The sequence below is a fragment of the Sminthopsis crassicaudata genome, chromosome 2, assembly GCF_048593235.1.
Source record: "Sminthopsis crassicaudata isolate SCR6 chromosome 2, ASM4859323v1, whole genome shotgun sequence".
NCBI lineage: Eukaryota > Metazoa > Chordata > Mammalia > Dasyuromorphia > Dasyuridae > Sminthopsis > Sminthopsis crassicaudata.
In genome coordinates this window covers 464254535-464271240 of record NC_133618.1, presented here as the reverse complement: position 1 = coordinate 464271240, position 16706 = coordinate 464254535, and the positions used below count along the sequence as shown (strand labels likewise).

The 16706-nt window shown below is 39.2% G+C and overlaps 1 protein-coding gene and 1 long non-coding RNA gene across 4 annotated transcripts in view; one reads left to right on the top strand and one right to left on the bottom strand.

Moving 5' to 3' along the window:
- PTGS1 (prostaglandin-endoperoxide synthase 1) overlaps positions 1–11121 on the bottom strand; it is a 45027-nt gene extending 33906 nt beyond the window's left edge. The window contains exons 1-2 of one of the 3 annotated variants that reach the window (XM_074292991.1): positions 11020–11121; positions 10611–10682 (exon numbers count right to left, since the gene is read on the bottom strand). In XM_074292991.1, the coding sequence (XP_074149092.1) occupies positions 10611–10682; positions 11020–11026 (79 nt within the window). In that variant the 5' untranslated portion in view covers positions 11027–11121. The remainder of the gene's footprint in view (positions 1–10610; positions 10683–11019) is intronic. The other 2 variants (XM_074292993.1, XM_074292992.1) reach the window with 2 other exon arrangements.
- Positions 10326–14741, top strand: LOC141557406 (uncharacterized). Its single transcript, XR_012486784.1, has 3 exons — positions 10326–10390; positions 10505–10697; positions 13987–14741. It is a non-coding gene; the product is annotated as an uncharacterized LOC141557406 (long non-coding RNA).
- Positions 14742–16706: the final 1965 nt, after the last annotated feature.

Genomic DNA, 16706 nt, shown 5'->3' with positions numbered 1-16706 from the left:
TATAGTAGGAATAAAGGCTTAGTTCAATATTAGGAAAATTACAAATTAAATAGATGATTTAAGAATAAAAACAATAAAAAACATATCATTATATAAATAAATGCAAAAAAGACTTTAACAAAAGAAAAATCTTTGCAAAAAATTTCTCTGACATCCAAGATACATAAGAAATTGTTTAAAATATATAAGAACAAGAGCAATTCTCCAATAGACATTAAATGGTTGAAGGATAGAAACAGGCAGTTGTCAAGGGAAGAAACCCATTCTATCAACAACCATATGAAAAAATACTTCAAATCACAAATAAGAAAAATTCAAATTAAAACAACTTTGAGATTCTACTTCACAATCACTAGATGAGCAAAGTTAGCATAAAAAGAAAAGTAATAATTGTTGGAGATGTAGAAGTCCAGATATACAAATGAATTGGTGAAGCTATGAATTTAATTGATCCAGTCATTCTGGAAAACAATCTGAAACTAAATATCCCTGAAGTATGCAGACCCTTTATTAACCTACCACTATTAAGCATAATCAGCAAAAAGAGAAAAGAAAGTAGGAAAAGATATCTACATAACATTTATAGCAGCTCTTTTTAGTATAGAAAAGAACTAGAAAAGAAGTAGTTACTGTTCATCAATTGGAAATGACTGAACAAATTATAAATGGTACAATAAATATAGCATGGGTCCAGGTGTCAGGAAGATTCATTTTCCTGAGTCTCAGACATTTCCTTCTCTATGACCCTGAACAAGTGACTTTACCCTGTCTGCCTCATTTTCCTCACATGTAAAATGAGTTGGAGAAGGAAATGGCAAATCACTCCAATATTTTTGCCAAGAAAATGCCAAATAGGGTCATGAAGAGTTGAACAAAACTAAAAAGCATCAAACAACAATGAACAAATTATGGCATGTGAACATAATGGAATAATATTACTCATAAAAATTATGAAAAGAATGAATTCAGAGAAAATTGGGAAGACTTATGTGAACTGATGCTGAGCAAAATGAGCAGATCCAAAACAAGAAAAACAACCAAAAAAGAACTGATCGATGCAATGAGCAACACTTCTTTACAAGACTGTGGATAAATGATGCTGCCTACTTCCTAACAAAGAGCTAATCAACTCAGGATACTGAATGGGTCACACTTTTTTTTTTTTTTTTTTTTTTTTTGGTTGAGGCAGTTGGGGTTAAGTGTCTGAGACAGATTTGAACTTAGGTCCTCCTGATTTCAGGGCTGGTGCTGCACCACCTGCTCTAGGTGATACATTTTTGCTCATAGTGAACAGTAGATGTTTTACTTGACTACACTTCTTTGTTACACAGAAGAGGTTTTTTTTGTTTGTTTGTTTTGTTTTTTATTGTTGGGAAAGGAATAAAAGCTCTGGAAGGAGAACCTGGGAGGAGGAAGAATAGAAATAAAGCCAAGAACAAAGGAAAGAAATAAAACTGTCAGTGAGCACTTTTTAAATGTATTTAACAGAAGGAAGTTTAGAGAAAGAAGCAAACAAGAAAAACAACTTTGAAATAAATATTTTATTTATAAATAACAAGTAATTTATAAGTAATAAGATCTCAGATTCATATGGAAATGTTCATGTTTGTTGGTGTGTGTCAAGTTCACAATAATAAAATTTTAAAAAGGAGGGGCAGTTAGATGATGCAATGGAAAAAGCAGCAGTCCTGGAGTCAGGAAGTCCTGAGTTCCAGAACCAATTTAATACTGCCTAGCTGTGTGATTCTAGGCAAGTCACTTAATCCCAATTGCTTTGCCAAAAAATAAAAATAATATAAAATAAAAACAGTTAAAAAGAAAAAAAATAGTGAGTCACTTTAAAACTTTAAATAAGTTCCTTCTCTAAGTCTGCTTCATCATTTATAAAATGGGACAGAGGGTATATGTGATTTTTAAGGGTTCTTCTACTTCTAAAATGTTTTGTCTTAAAGTATCTTTCAGCTCTACATTCTAAAGTTTCTTCCAGCTTTTAAATTTATTCTCTATGTTCTGACATTTTTGTTCTAACATCTCGGTAATATTCCAAATCCTGAGGTCTTTTCCAGCTCTGATATTGTAAGATTTCTTTTAGCTATAATAACCCATAAATCTATTATGAGAACAGGAAGAAAAGAAGAGAAGTACAGGGTAGATAAAATTAAGAGAAAAAACCATTCCCATCCTTAGATAGACCCTCCATTCAAGGCAAGACAAACTGGTATAATAGGAAGATCTCTGGTTTTAGAGTTAGAGGACTTGGGATAAAAGTATACTTCTGATAACTATTAGCTATAGGACTTTGATAAAATTACCTAATTTCTTGGGCCTTAATTTTCTCCTCCAGTAAATGAGGTCCTTTCCTGTTCTCCTGATGTATAGTTTGAGGAAAGTAAGTAAAAAGAAGTGTCAATGGTCCAAGTCCTACCCCCACCCCCAGTCCAACATGAGAAAGTATGAGAAAATAATGCAAATTATTTTGCTTAATCCTTCAGTGCACAATGGGCACTGTTTAGTGTAAGGTAGGTTACTGAGAGTATAGAAGAATATTAAAGAAAGGAAGACTCAGGGCCAAGGAGAAAGTAGGACTCAGGAGAAGTTCCTGGGGGCTTCACCTTTATCAATCAGACTCATACATGAGCAGATCAGATCTGGGATCCAGAATATAGTAGGGATCTTGCTGAATGTCAGCCTCTTTTCTCGATCCTCAGGAAAAAGACTCTTGTCAGTACTGCTACACTTTACCCAAAACAGACTGCTTAAGAATTTGCTAGCTTCCAGCAGCTGCCCTCTTGAAAGCCTCCTTTTCCCACACCCAGAGAACTAAAGTCAAAGAACAAAAATCATAATAACTCCCATTTCTCATGCATATTCCTTATAACCTATAAAGTAGGCAGGACAAGGATTATTGATCCTCATTTTATGGAGAAAATGAAGCTCAGTAACATTATGTGATGTTTTCTACAATTTACTCCTTGCAATCATTATTTCCATTTTATAGAGAAGATTAAGGTTCTAAGAGATGACGGGGCTAGGTGATTTAGACAGTGGGTGGTGGAGCTGGAACAGAAACCCAGGCTCCTGAGTCAGGGTACTTTCCTTTACCATTGAAACCCCTTGAATTGATCAAATCTGGAAGAACCACCAGGCTGGAGAGTCAAGAGACTGGGGTTCTACTCGTGCTTCTGCCAGTAATTAGATAAACAATTTTGGGCAAATCACCTCAGTTTTTCCGTCCGTAAAATTAGGGTATCACACAGGACAGTCTCTAGAAACTTGTCTCAGCTGTAACAGTCCAGGTTTCCATGACAGCAGGCCTTGGAGGACCAAGTTCTAGCATTATATTCTAGTCTAAGTGTCTTCTATTACCAGCCTTGATCTATGCTCCATGAAATCCAGCCACTGAGTTATTAAAGAATTCAGGACCCACTGCTCCAGACTGAAACAACCAGACTGTGGGAGAATAGACAAGCTTCTTCCCTACCCCAACCTTACTCTCCCTTCTCTCCTTTCCTATTAGTCTTAGTCCCTATCTCCTCTTCATTTTTGCTCTTTGCTGTTGTCCCTTCCTCCTTTTTTTCCCACTCCCTCTTCTCCTCTCCTTTGTTCTCCTTCTCATCCTCTTTCTTTTTTTTTCTCTTCTTTTTTTTGCAATAAGTATCAGTAGCTTCAGGATATTTAAAGGTCTCTTAGTCACAACATACACAGCTAAGGAACTGTGAAATCCATCCCAGTAGAAGGGCTCTAGGGTCTCATTTTCTCCAATTCTCTTCTCTAGGACTCCCCCCCTCCAACACACACACACACACACACACACACACACACACACACACACACACACACCCCTCCTATTCTCTCCAAAAGCTATCTACAAGGCTACAGTGATCTGTGCCTAGGATAAGTTAGTCCAGATATTAACATGAAGATGAAGCCAGAACAGTTGTAAGACACCCCCTTGAGACCTAGCTTATCCTACATGGCCTGGTTTTGACTTTTCCTTTGCTCTGGTCACTATTTCCTAGAGGACCAAGCTTAGAGGAAGGGGATTTTCAGGATCTCTGCAAACCCTGACTAGTGTAAATGACCTTAGAAGGTCCATTTCCTGGTATTCAGAAAGAACCCACACGTCCTTGTTATACTGAATAAATAAATACAGAAGCCTCCCAAATTGGTTCCATGGTCTCAAGCCTAGAACTCAACTCTAGTAGAGTTCTTCCTAAGTTTTCATTCTGGATTTCTTTCACCTTCACCACCAGCCTAAAAGTCTCACAGTTAATGGCTTTTAGAGAAAAGTTAGAGAGGAGAGTATCAGCCTAGACCTCTTCTACATAAGATCCCCCACTTAGGAAAGACTTTCTTCTATCTAACTTAAAGCCCTCATATAATCACCAGAGCTGATTTCTTTCTTTTTTCATTTGGATTTGACAACACCTGTAGGAGTAAGAGCCCAGACCAGGTTCTCAAAAACCATTTACTCAATGTTTGATCTGTCTGGTTAAGCCACTTCCTAGGGCCCACTCTCGTCCTCTATTAAATTTAGGAATTGGACTCAATGACCTCTAGATTCCATTCCAACACTAGCAGTCTATGTTCCAAGGTTTACAAAATCTATGGCATTCTATGTTCTAAAGTTATTTTCAAGTTCTAACATTCAAATTCCACTTCCAGCTCTGCTGCCCTTTGGACTAAGGTCCCATTTTGCGCTAACAAATATCATTCTGGGTGAAAATGCCTGTGGTCATCTCTGTTTTCAGCTCACCCCATCATTGTGCCTTCCTCTCTGACTTCCCCTCCCCATCCCTGGGGATCTCAGCCCAAACTACAGAGCAGAACATGGACATGCTGGTGTTTGAGTCTACTCAAGTTAAGTGCGGGGAACTTGGGTGAGGAGAGGAGACCTCTGTGGAAACTAAAAAAGGAGTATCACTCAGTCTTGGGTAAGGTGGAGAGAGATTAACTTTTCCATAGTCTGCTAAGAATAATATTTAGAGAAGTTTGCCGAAGTCCAGTTCCAAAGATACTAAAATAGTATAAACAAGAGATGCTAGATTCTTTGGGGGGAAGGAGGGAGACAGTTTTGTCTAATTTACCTAATCCTTCCAACTGGCCAGGCTATTCAGACAAGGCCTGTAATCATCAGCAAGCAACTAACAGCTGTTCATTGTACCCTGTCTAATAAGTGGAACACCAGTTGGAGAGGAGTGAGGGAAGGGGGAGGCCTAAAAGGAACCCTAGTCTTGCCTCCTTCCCCCTCTCCTCTATGTGACAACTGGAATGAGAAAAGGCTGGGGGGTCCCCGAAAGCTGGATAGAATGTAATCACAGCCTGCACTCTGTAAGTGGGGGGCCTTGGGATAGGCAAGGCTGGCAATCATCCCACATTCCTTCCCATGGACACCAGCCCAAAAAACTCCTGGACTTTGCCTGGGTCTTTCCATACCCTGATAGGCTGTGTCCATGGGTTCTCAAAATAATAGCAGGATCAGGAGGCTTCTTACCCCCACCCCATTTTTCCACACATGAGCACTTTCCCCACTTCCCGGCTCTACTGGTGTGAGAGCAGAAAGGTGCATAAACTCAGGGAGTCTCCTAGACTCAGGGATACCAGGCCCAGTGTTCTGGGTACTTTTCCCCTACAGCATCCCCAATGAGCAAAAGTTTTTCCAAGAAAGAGAATCCTGTACCATAATTTTAGTACCTCTTTTATGGGCTGATATGACAATTCCAAGCACTACATACCTCATTTAAAATGAACCCATGCAATATCATCTCCCTGTCCTAAGGGTTTGCAACCTGTCACAGTATCTAATCTTCACAAAGGGAGGGTTGGGCTATGTTGGCCCAGGAATCATGGTGTAGTGCTGATCTTAGAGTAAGAAGGATCTGCATTTGGATCCTAACTCTATGCTAACTAACTTGAGACATTTCCTCCTTGGGAATTCAGTTTCCTGCTCTCTAAAGTGAAGGAACTGGACTAAGGGAGCTGAGTCAACAAGCATTTGTGTGCCAGGAATGGTGCTAAATAAATAAATGCGGGGGGGGGGGGGTACAATGAAAGGCAGAAGAAAAGCATTCTACTTCAGTACAATAGGAGAAGGGGTCCAGTACAGACTGAGGCCTTCAAGGGATTCGGTTTTTTGCTAGGCACAGTGAGCGAAGGCATTCAGGCTCCTAGTTCCTCAAACTAATTTCATTCTCTTTGAAAAAACAATTGAGAAAACAATTCTCTCATACATGAAAAATGAACTCTGTCTCTTCAACTCAAATGCCTCCACATAGAGCAGAAGTCCTCATCACCTGATACAATGGTATTTATCTTCCCTCCTCCCAGCTGCTTAACATGGCCTTCAAGCCCTTCCCTAAGTTGGCTCCTACTTCTCTTTCCATCTTTACTTCCCATCCTCTCCCTTCCATATGCTCCATGTTATAGCCAAGCAGAGCTAAGCAGCTCCACAAACACACCATTTGTTTTTCTGCAACCATGCTATGGCTCACTCTGTTCCCCCTGACCAGAATGTTCTCTTCCTTCCCTATGTATAAGCAAATTCATTCATCAGTTCATAGAACAGTGAATGCTAGGGCTGCTAGCAATATGATAACAGACATTATTCTGTGTTACATTTTAAAAAAATGTTATCTAGAACATTGGTCACTCATTTTGACACTGAAGAAAGAAATCAAGATCTAGGGAGGGGCTGTAGGTCACAGAATCACTCTCCAAATTGAAACTTTCTATTGAAAGTTTTGCTATCAAACCCTGTCTGTCAATTCATCAATAAGTATATGCCAGGCACTTGCTAAGTATTGTAGACACAAAGATAAAAAGATAACAGTTGCTGCCCTCAGAGAGCTTATATTCTATGGAGGGAAACAATATGCACTCACCTAAATAAATACAAAATCATGGAGACCCGGAAAATTAGCATCTGGGGACAGGGACTCAGGAAACATGAAATTGATGTTTGAGTTGACCTATGAAGCAGGGATCCAAGATATGGAGAGAAAAAACAGGGTGTGTATATTCCAAGCACAGAGGATTAGCCTATACAAAGGCGCAGAAGTGGGAAATGGCATGTTATGACCACTGAACAGCAAATGGGCCAGTTGGGCTGGAATATAGAATGCATGATAGACATTAATGTATAATAACCACGGAAAGATCAGCTGTAACCAGACTATGAAGGGCTCTGGAGATTAAGCAGAAGAGTTCATATTTTATTCTCAGGACAACAGAGAGCCACTAGAGCTTTTTGAGTCAGAAAATATAGTGGATGAAGTATCAAGGGGAAAGACTAGCAGCAAGGAGAACAATTAATAGTCTGGCTAAGAAGTTAATAAGGCAGGGCAGTTGGGTAGCTCAGTGGATAGAGCATTGGCACTGGAGTCAGGAGGACCTGAGTTCAAATTTTATCTCAGACACAATATTTGTTAACTGTGTGACCTTGGGCAAGTCACTTGACCCCAATTACTTTACAAAAAAAAAAAAAAACCTATAATAACAATAATAACAACTTAGGGGCAGCTAGACAGTACAGTAGATAGAATACTGACCCTGGAGTTAGAAGGACCTGAATTCAAATCCAAACTCAAACACTTAACTTTTCCTAGTTGTGTGACCCCAGACAAGTCACTAAATCCCAATTGCCTCACAGGAAAAAAAAAAAAAAAAAGAAGAAGAAGAAGAAGTGGATAGGCCCTGAATTAAGACAGATATGGTATGGATGATAAGGAAAAGAGATAGGAGAGAGAGTTTGAGCTTTGGTGGTAAGGAGGGGTTGGTATTTTTTTTTTAAGACAAAATGATCAAAACTTGACTGCTCATAGGATTTGGGGAGAGACTAGAGTTAAATATGACTCACTACCTAGCAGAGAATCTTGAAAGTTGAAGCCTGAATAAAAATGTGTTGCATGAGAGCATAGAAGTGAGGAAATCTGGATTCTAATTCTTAACTCATTGTGCAACCCTGAGCATGTCATCTACACCCTCTGGACCATCTCCAAAATGGGAAATGGAAGGCATGGAGTGAAAGGGCTTTACATTCTGCAAGAATGCCCAATATCCCTCTACTCAAAACAATTTGAAATTGTAGAGTTAGAACACTGAACCTGGAATGTTAAAATCGTAAGGACCTTAGAGCAAAGACCAAAATACTAGCCCTAATTTCCCCTTACATGTATAAAATTCCCCATATTGTTCATATAGGTATAAGATGAGAATTAAAACACTTGCTCTCTGATGTCTAAAATTCCTTCTAATTCTAAGGTCTCTGATCCTCTGATCTCCTAGAATCCTATTTGGAGAAAATTTGTTCAGATCCCCAGGCCCAAAGCTGCTTCAACCTAATACTGCAGGAAAAAAAGATTATAAGCCTCTCTCCTTCCCCATCATCCTCATGGTGATGAAATCCCAGCTCAGGGCTTCTTGGAAGGTCAAAAAAGCATAAGGAAGTGAGCTGAGATGAAAGGGGTAGGAGTAATTGAAAGTCTCATAGTATTTTAAATCTGAAAGGGAGCTTAGAACTTTGGTCCTTGCAGAATCATTGGTAAGTCACAGTCACTGAGACTCAATTTTCTCAATTATATGATGGAGACAATAATACTTATATTAACTACCTCACAGAATTGTTGAAAGGGGCTCCCTTCCTTTTAATTGAAGAATTCTTATCTTCCCATTCTGAATTTGACTTCAATTCATATGCTGCACCTAATTTATTCAGGTCTCACTTTCCTCATCTGTGAAATAAGGGAGTAAGACTAGACAATCTCTCCATGGTCTGTAAAACTCCTCCCAGTTTTAACATTTGCTCTGATGCTCTCACGAACACAAAATATTAGAGCTTACAAAATTATCTAGTCTAAATGGATCCCTTTACAATAGGGGAAAATGAGGCTCAGAAAGATGAAATTTGTCCAAAATGATAGTCATCATAGTCAATGATAGTGGCAGAGCTGAGATTCAAACCCAGATTACCCTATCCTTACAGTGCTCTTTCCAGAAAATACCATATACTACCTTTTCAAATTCAAAAGGATTCCTGGGTATGAACCAGGAATGCTCAGGTAGTTAAGTGATGAAATGGATTGAAGACTAGACCTGAAGCCAGGAAATCCAAGTTCAAATCCCACCTCAGATACTCCCTAAGCTTTATGATTTTGAGCAAGTCATTTAACTAATGTTTGCCTTCATTTCCGTATCTGTAAAAGAGATATGTAAGTTAGATACCTAACTTACAGTGTTGTTAAGAAGATGGAAGGGGAAGCTAGTTGGTACAGGGGTTAGAGCTACAGCTCTGAAGTCAAGAGGACTTGAGTTGGAATTTGACCTCAGACACTTAACACTTCCTAGCTGTGTGACCCTGGACAAGTCACTTAAGCCCAATTGCCTCAGGGGTGGAAAAAGATGTAAAGTACTTTATAAACCTTAAAGTACTATACAAATATCATATCATGAGAGCAAGAAAAAGGTCCTCTAGATTCTCCCATATGACTAGGAATGCCAGAGATGTATATACAAGCATCTGGAAAACTCCATTGGAGTTTACTTGATTTCAGAGAGGAGGAAATTAAATCTAACCCAAATGTAAGCAGGTACCAGTAACACACTAGGAAAGCAATCAATTCACTTAATCATTTTGGGTGGGGAAGAGAGGAGAGAGGGTAATCAGTAAGAACTATGAGAAGGTAATATGGCTAGACAGAGGCTAGGAGATCAGTAGTCTTCCCTCATGGGGACAGGGACTTAGAGCCTAGATCCTTCCCTTCATATCCAGGGGAGAAAGGGAAGGGATCCTCAGGGGAGACTAAAATGACACCATTCTCTTCCTCCTTCTCTGTTCTTTCTCATCCCATCACTCTTGAGCCCACCTCTTCTTTCGTAGCAGGAAACAACCCCACCAGTGGACAGTGCCTGCAAATGGAAAGGTCAGAGGCAGCTCTTTGGTGGGATGGTGGGGAGGAGAAAGGGGAGAATGAGGAAGAGAGGAAGAGAAAGAAGAGGGGAAATTTAGTGAGGGGAAGTTTCTTCTTACTGAGCCACTAGCCCTCAAGCCAGCCTCCTTGGGGAACAGAGAGAATTAGCCCAACTCAGACATGTCCCATCATCCTTAGGCACTGCCTCCCTCAAACCCAGGAGACCTTATTTTCTTCCCTAGGCCTTAAGATATAGAATCTTAAACCTGATAGAGTCCTTAGAACGTAGAACAATGAATCTGGAAGAGTCTTAATTAGAAAACAGAATGTTAGGGCTAGAAAATTCCTTAGAATATAGCAGGTGGAAACAAAGAACAGAATATTAAAGCTAAACTATAAAGACCTTCTAATCTCATTTCCTTGGTTTTCAGATGAGGAAAGTGAGATCTAGAGAGAAATGACTTTCCAGCTCTCCAAGGAGAAAGGTGGGAAGCTGGGGATGGGAATAAAATGGTTGCAATAAGGCAAATCCACAGCAGACTTCCTCTCTCTGACCCCAGAACAGATCATTATAACGCATTTTTTCTCCTGACCCTCAGAATTTTCAAAGCCCCAAATGGACATCCTCCTGCCTCTTTCCCAACTAACCAACTGCATCCAAGGGGCAGACTTCCCCACCTCCAGGTTCCCCAGAAGGAGCCCTACCTGTAGCAGGGGTCCCTGGAGCAGGAGACACAGTTTGCAGCAATAACAACAGACTGAAGGAGAGATGTAGCCCTGGAGAGGAAAGAGGTGAGAAACGTCAAGATGGAGAGAAGAGGAGAAAGTGGGGGGAATGGAGATGAAGAAAAGAAGAGGGAAAGGGGATGAAAGAGCAAGAGTACAAAAGAATAAAGGGAAAAAGAAAGAAGACAATGGGAAGGAGTGAGGGGAGGCGAAAGGGAATGAGGGAGGGAGGCGCGAGGGCGGTAATAAAAAGAAAGGGAACGAGAAATAGAAAAGAGGAAGGAGAGGAGAGACGGAGAAGAGTAAGGGAAAGGGGAAGGCGGGGAAGACAAGTGGGAACACAGAAAAGCCCCGGCTGGGAGCAATAGACTGCCCTGACCGAACTCACAGCTCATTGTGGGCAGGAGTTTAAGAGTCTAGAAGCTGGCGGGCAGCTGGCCTTCGTCCGCTCGGTACCAAGAGCCCTGACCAATGTGGGCTCCACCCCCTGTCTCCCTGGACTGCCCGCCTTGGCTCCTCCCAGTGACTCTCCTCGCTCTCGCATTCGCTAAATCTCCAGCCAGCCCTGCCCCCTCGGACAAGCAGGGGGAGGTTAGTTGGGGCCCCTGGGGTGCTGGAATTGTCGGGGAGTTTGGGCGGCTATTTCCTGAACTTTTCGTAGTCTCGCAAAAAATGAAAGGGACCAGCAAATGCAAACTCCCTCCAAGAGCCCTCTATAGCATCCCTGACTAGGGGTTGTTTGAATTCTTCCAGGAACGACCGGGTCCTTCACTACTGCAAAGCAAGAAGCTCCTTTCAGATTAATTTCATTTTTGATTATTTATTCACAAGTTCTTTCTGCTGAGCTGAACTCTGCCTCCCTATATCTGTCACACCTCACTATCTCCTATTCCACACCCAAGTGGTGTGGTTCTGGAAATTTTCCATTGCCAACATTGCATAAACTATTATTCTTCAAACAGGATGGTGGAATTATAAGATTTAGAACCGGGAGCGGACCTTAGAGACCATCTAATCCACCTTGACCTTCTTTCTAGAGAAGGAAGCTAAGGCTTAAGAAGGGAAATGACTTGCTCGATGTCTAGCAACTACTAAGTAGCAAAGTTGGGGTGCAAACACGGGTCCTCTGACTCCAACCTGACAAAATGGGCATGCCTACTTCTCATCTCTCTCCTTGACCCATTCTCCTGCCTCAGTTTCCTCATTCCCAAGTCAAAGAATAGTGAAAGGGCACAGGAATTGAACTAAATAAAAGAAACTTAAATTTCAATCCCAGCTCTATAACTTACTATCATCGTGGTCCTGAGGAAGTCACCATTTTGGGGGCTCGTTTCATGATCTTGAAAAATGAGTAGGTTCCATCACATGATCTCTTCCTGCTCCAAGACATATAATAAAGAAGTGGGAACAATAAGCACCATAGTCCAGAATTTCTCTAGAACTCCTTTAAAATTAGCATACTTAAAGATCTTCTTTTTGTCCTTCCAATCCTAACCAACCAATGGGGAACACTGCCACAAGAAAAGGATGAAACACCTAGTCTTCTGTCCCCACCCAGGCAACTCGAAAACTTCTCCCTTAAAAGGGAGGGCCTGGCACAGATTTCCGAGGTGATACAGGAGAAAAAGAAAGAGGAATGGGAGACCATAAGACACTGACCTGCCTTCTGGAGAAAATAGTGACAGGCTTTCCCTCCCATTCAACCCAGAGTAAAGTTGCTCCCTTAGGAAAAGGTAAGGGGGCTGTCACTTCAGGAACTGAGTCACTTTATTGCTTTGGTGGAGGGATTTAGTATGTTCTTTTAGGGAAAAGAGACTTTAAACATCCTATATAGAATGCTTCCCTTTCCATCCTTCTCATAAGGAAAAAGTGCTACCACAGAAGCTTTAAAAAATGGTACCAGATAAACTTGCTGCTTCCTGGCCTCATCTGTGCCTAAATGTTTAATAAACACCTTTAGGCTTAACAGTGATTTTAGCCCTACTCCTCCTCCCCCAAAAAGTAACATGGTGTAGTTTAAAGAGAATGGGATTAAAAATATTGAGACCTGGATTCTTCTGACTTTGCTACTTAGTATCATGTTGGTTAAATCCATTCCCTGGATAGACTTCAGACAAGTGGGGAAGTTGGATCAAATGATTGCTGAGGTACTTTCTACTTTACATAGAATATTAGAACTATTTCCAAGCACATTTTTTATACTTTAGTCAACATCTTCATCTCTCCCCACTCACCAAATCAGATTTTGTCTCTAGGTGCCCTGGCCTTCTCCTGTCCAGAACCAGGCTTTTACTCCATCTTCACTCATCAATCCCTTGGTTCTGCCTTTCTGTATTCCCTCTCTCCCCTTCTGCCTCCCCTTTAGATTTTAAGCTCTTTAAGAAAACGAATGCATTGGCATCCCCAGCACAGTGCAAAGTAAGTACTTAAATGCTTCACCTATAGATATTCAGAGAACTTTTTGTGATAGCAAAAAATTGGAAACAAAGCATGTGCTCATCAGAGAAATGACTAAACAAATTGTGGTATATAAACATAATGGAATAATAATGTGCGATTAGAAATGATGAATAAGATAACCATAAAGAAGCACGGAAAGATTTACATGAACTGAGGCAGACTGAAATAAACAGAGCTAAGAAAATAATTTTCACAATGATTACAACAATAGAAATGGAAAGGACAATAAATAAAAGTGAATATTACCAAGTTACAAAGAATAGCATGGCTCCAAATAAGGGAAATGAGAAGACACTTGTCCCAACTCCTTTGCAAAGATGAGAGATCCTTATCAGGTCCAGATGGATGAATAGATTTTGTTGATGTATTGATCAATTTTGCTTATTATATTTGTTCTCCTTCCCCCTTTATTTTCCTTTTAAAACATTCTTTCTGTTATGGAATAGTTTTCTGGAATAAGAGTGGGGTAATACATGGGAAAATTTAGTTTATATAAAGGCAAATTTTATCTTTTTTTCTGAGGCAATTGGGGTTAAGTGACTTGCCCAGGGTCACACAGTAGGAAGTTTAAGTGCCTGAGGTCAAATTTGAACCCAGTTCCTCCTGACTTCAGAGTTGGCGTTCTAGCCATTGCAAAGGCAAATTATATCAATAAAAATTTGTTTAAAAGAAAATTGCTAACTATTGCTCTGCTCTCTTACTGTTCTTATCCTATGACACTCACTATGAAACAATAAGCAGGTCATTTTCTCTCTATTAATGTCAATTTTATATCTTCAGAAATGAAGATAAGAATAATTCTAATAATTCATAGGATTATCATGAGGAAGAATTTTGCAAAGTTTAAAATGCTACATATGTATCTGAATTATCATTACTCTCCTTTTTTTCCTAGTTCTCCTGGACCATCTGGAAACCTCATAAAGGCAAGGTGGTTTTTTGATTCCCCAATCTGATTACTACAAAATGAATCAGCTAATGAGCTCCAAGATATTGTCTCTGAACCTCTACTTTGCATTGATTTCACTTTCCCCTATATTATTTTCATGTTTGGTTCATTTGTTCTTCTTCCTCAGTGGACTATAAACTAATTTAGAACTGGGCCTGTGCCATGATTATCTTGGTAACCCTAATGCCCTACTGTGCTTTGCACAGATAACTTTTTAAATGCTTTTTAATTTGAATCCATATCTTTCTCCAGTCAATGAGCTCCATAAGGGCAAGGACCTATATTTTTTATCTTTGTGTCTTTATCTACCTGCACGGAGCGGACCTTCAAATCAATGTCCCATAGAACCTCAGAGTTAGAAGAGACTTAAGAACATCTCACTGAAGAAGAATGGTTCATATTTCTAAAGCAATTTAAGTTTTCTGCTACATTGTCAACAACCTTCCGTGAGCTAGGTGATGCCAGGATTATTATTCCATTTTACATATATGGAAACTATGAATCAGAAAAATGAAATAACATGATCAAGCTCAAGGATTTGAACACAGAGGCCTCTTGATTCCTAGTTATGTACATTTTTTCTAACAACACACTGCCTCTCATAGATTTCGTGGCATTTTGGTGGTAGTTAATGAAAGACCATGTATATTAATTTCAATTAAATAATTACAGAGTCATCAAGAATGTATGACCTTGAGAAAGTAACTTCATCTGTCTGTGATTCTGTTTCCTCAACTATAAAAATGAGGGAGTTGGACTTGTAGAAGTCCAACTAATGTCTCTTCTACCTCTAAATCTATTATCCTCCAACAATAAACTCAAAGAAAAAATAATAAATATAAAACAGTTATATACAAAGTAGCTTAGGAGGGAGGATACTAACAAATAAAGTAATGAAGAAAGGCTTCATGTTATCATGACTATGTCCAGAGGGCTATCAAATTGTGCATACTCTTTGTGTCTCTATTGGGTCCGTATCCCAAAGAGATCTTAGAGGAGGGAAAAGGACCCACGTGTGCAAAAATGTGGCAAGAACCAGATGGATGGGTATCCATCATCAGTTGGGAAATGGCTGAACAAATTATGGTATATAAATGTTATGGAACATTACTGTTCTATAAGAAATGATCAACAAGATGATTTCACAAAGGCTTGAAGAGATTTATATGAACTGATGCTGAGTGAAGTGAGTAAAACCTAGAAAAGATTGTATAGGGCCATAAGAAGATTATGTGATGATCAATTCTGATGGATGTGACTCTTTTCAACAGCGAAGTGATTCAAACCAATTCTAATAGTCTTATGATGGAGAGAACCATCTGCACCCAGATAGAGGACTTTGGGTACTTAGTATGGATTGTAATATAATATTCTCACTCTTTTTGTTGTTGTTTGCTTGCATTTAGTTTTACTACTCATTTACTTTCTTTTTACTTTCTGATTTTTTAATGCATCAAGAGAATTGTATAAATATGTTTATACATATTGGATTTAACATATATTTTCACATTTTTTGCTATTATTTACTTGCATTTTGTTTTCTTTCTCATTTTTTTTCTTTTTTGATCTGAGTTTTTCTTGTGCAGCCTGATGATTGTGGAAATATGTATAGAAGAATTGCACATGTTTAACATATATTGGATTACTTGCTGTGTAGGGGAGGGAGTGGGGGAGAAGAGAAGGAGAAAAAAATTTGGAATGCAAGATTTTGCAAGGGTGAATGTTGAAAATTATCTATGCATATATATTTTTATAGTTTTTTATTAAAGTATTTTATTTACAAAACTTATGCATGAGTAATTTTTCAACATTGATCCTTGCAAAACCTTGTGTTCCAAATTTTCTCCTCTTTCTCCTCATCCCCTCCCCTAGATGGCAAGTAATCCAATACATGTTAAATATGTTAAAATATATTTTAAATCCAATATATTTATGCATATTTATACAATTATCTTGTTGCACAAGAAAAATCAGATCAAAAAAGAAAAAAAAAACTGAGAAAGAAAACAAAATACAAACAAACAACAACAAAAAGAATGAAAATGTTATGGTCCACATTCAGTTCCCACCGGCCTCTCTCTGGGTGTAGATGGCTCTCTTCATCACAAGATTTTTGGAATGGGGCTGAATCATCTCATTGTTGGAAAGAGCCATGTCCATCAGAATTGATCATCATATAATCTTTTGGTTGCCATATACCATGATCTCCTGGTTTTGCTCATTTCATTTAGCATCAGTTCATGTAAGTTTCTTCAGGCCTCTCTAAAATCATCCTGCTGATTGTTTCTTATAGAACAATAATATTTCATAACATTCATATACCATAACTAATTCAGTCATTCTTCAACTGATGGGCAGCCACTCAGTTTCTGGTTTCTGGCCACTACAAGAAGAGCTGCTATACACATTTTTGCATATGTAGGTCTTTTTCCCTCCTTTAAGATCTCTTTGGTATATAAGCCCAGTAAAAATACCGCTGGGTCAAAGGGTATGCATAGTTTGATAACTTTTTGAGGATAGTTCCAAATTTATGCATATGTTTTAAAACTAAAAAGCTTTAATTTAAAAAAAAGAAAAAAGGAAAAAAAATCAGGCTTCATGTAGAAATGGCGCTTGAGCTTTGACTTTCAAGACAAAAAGAGGAGTCTTTGAGGCAGAAGTCAGGA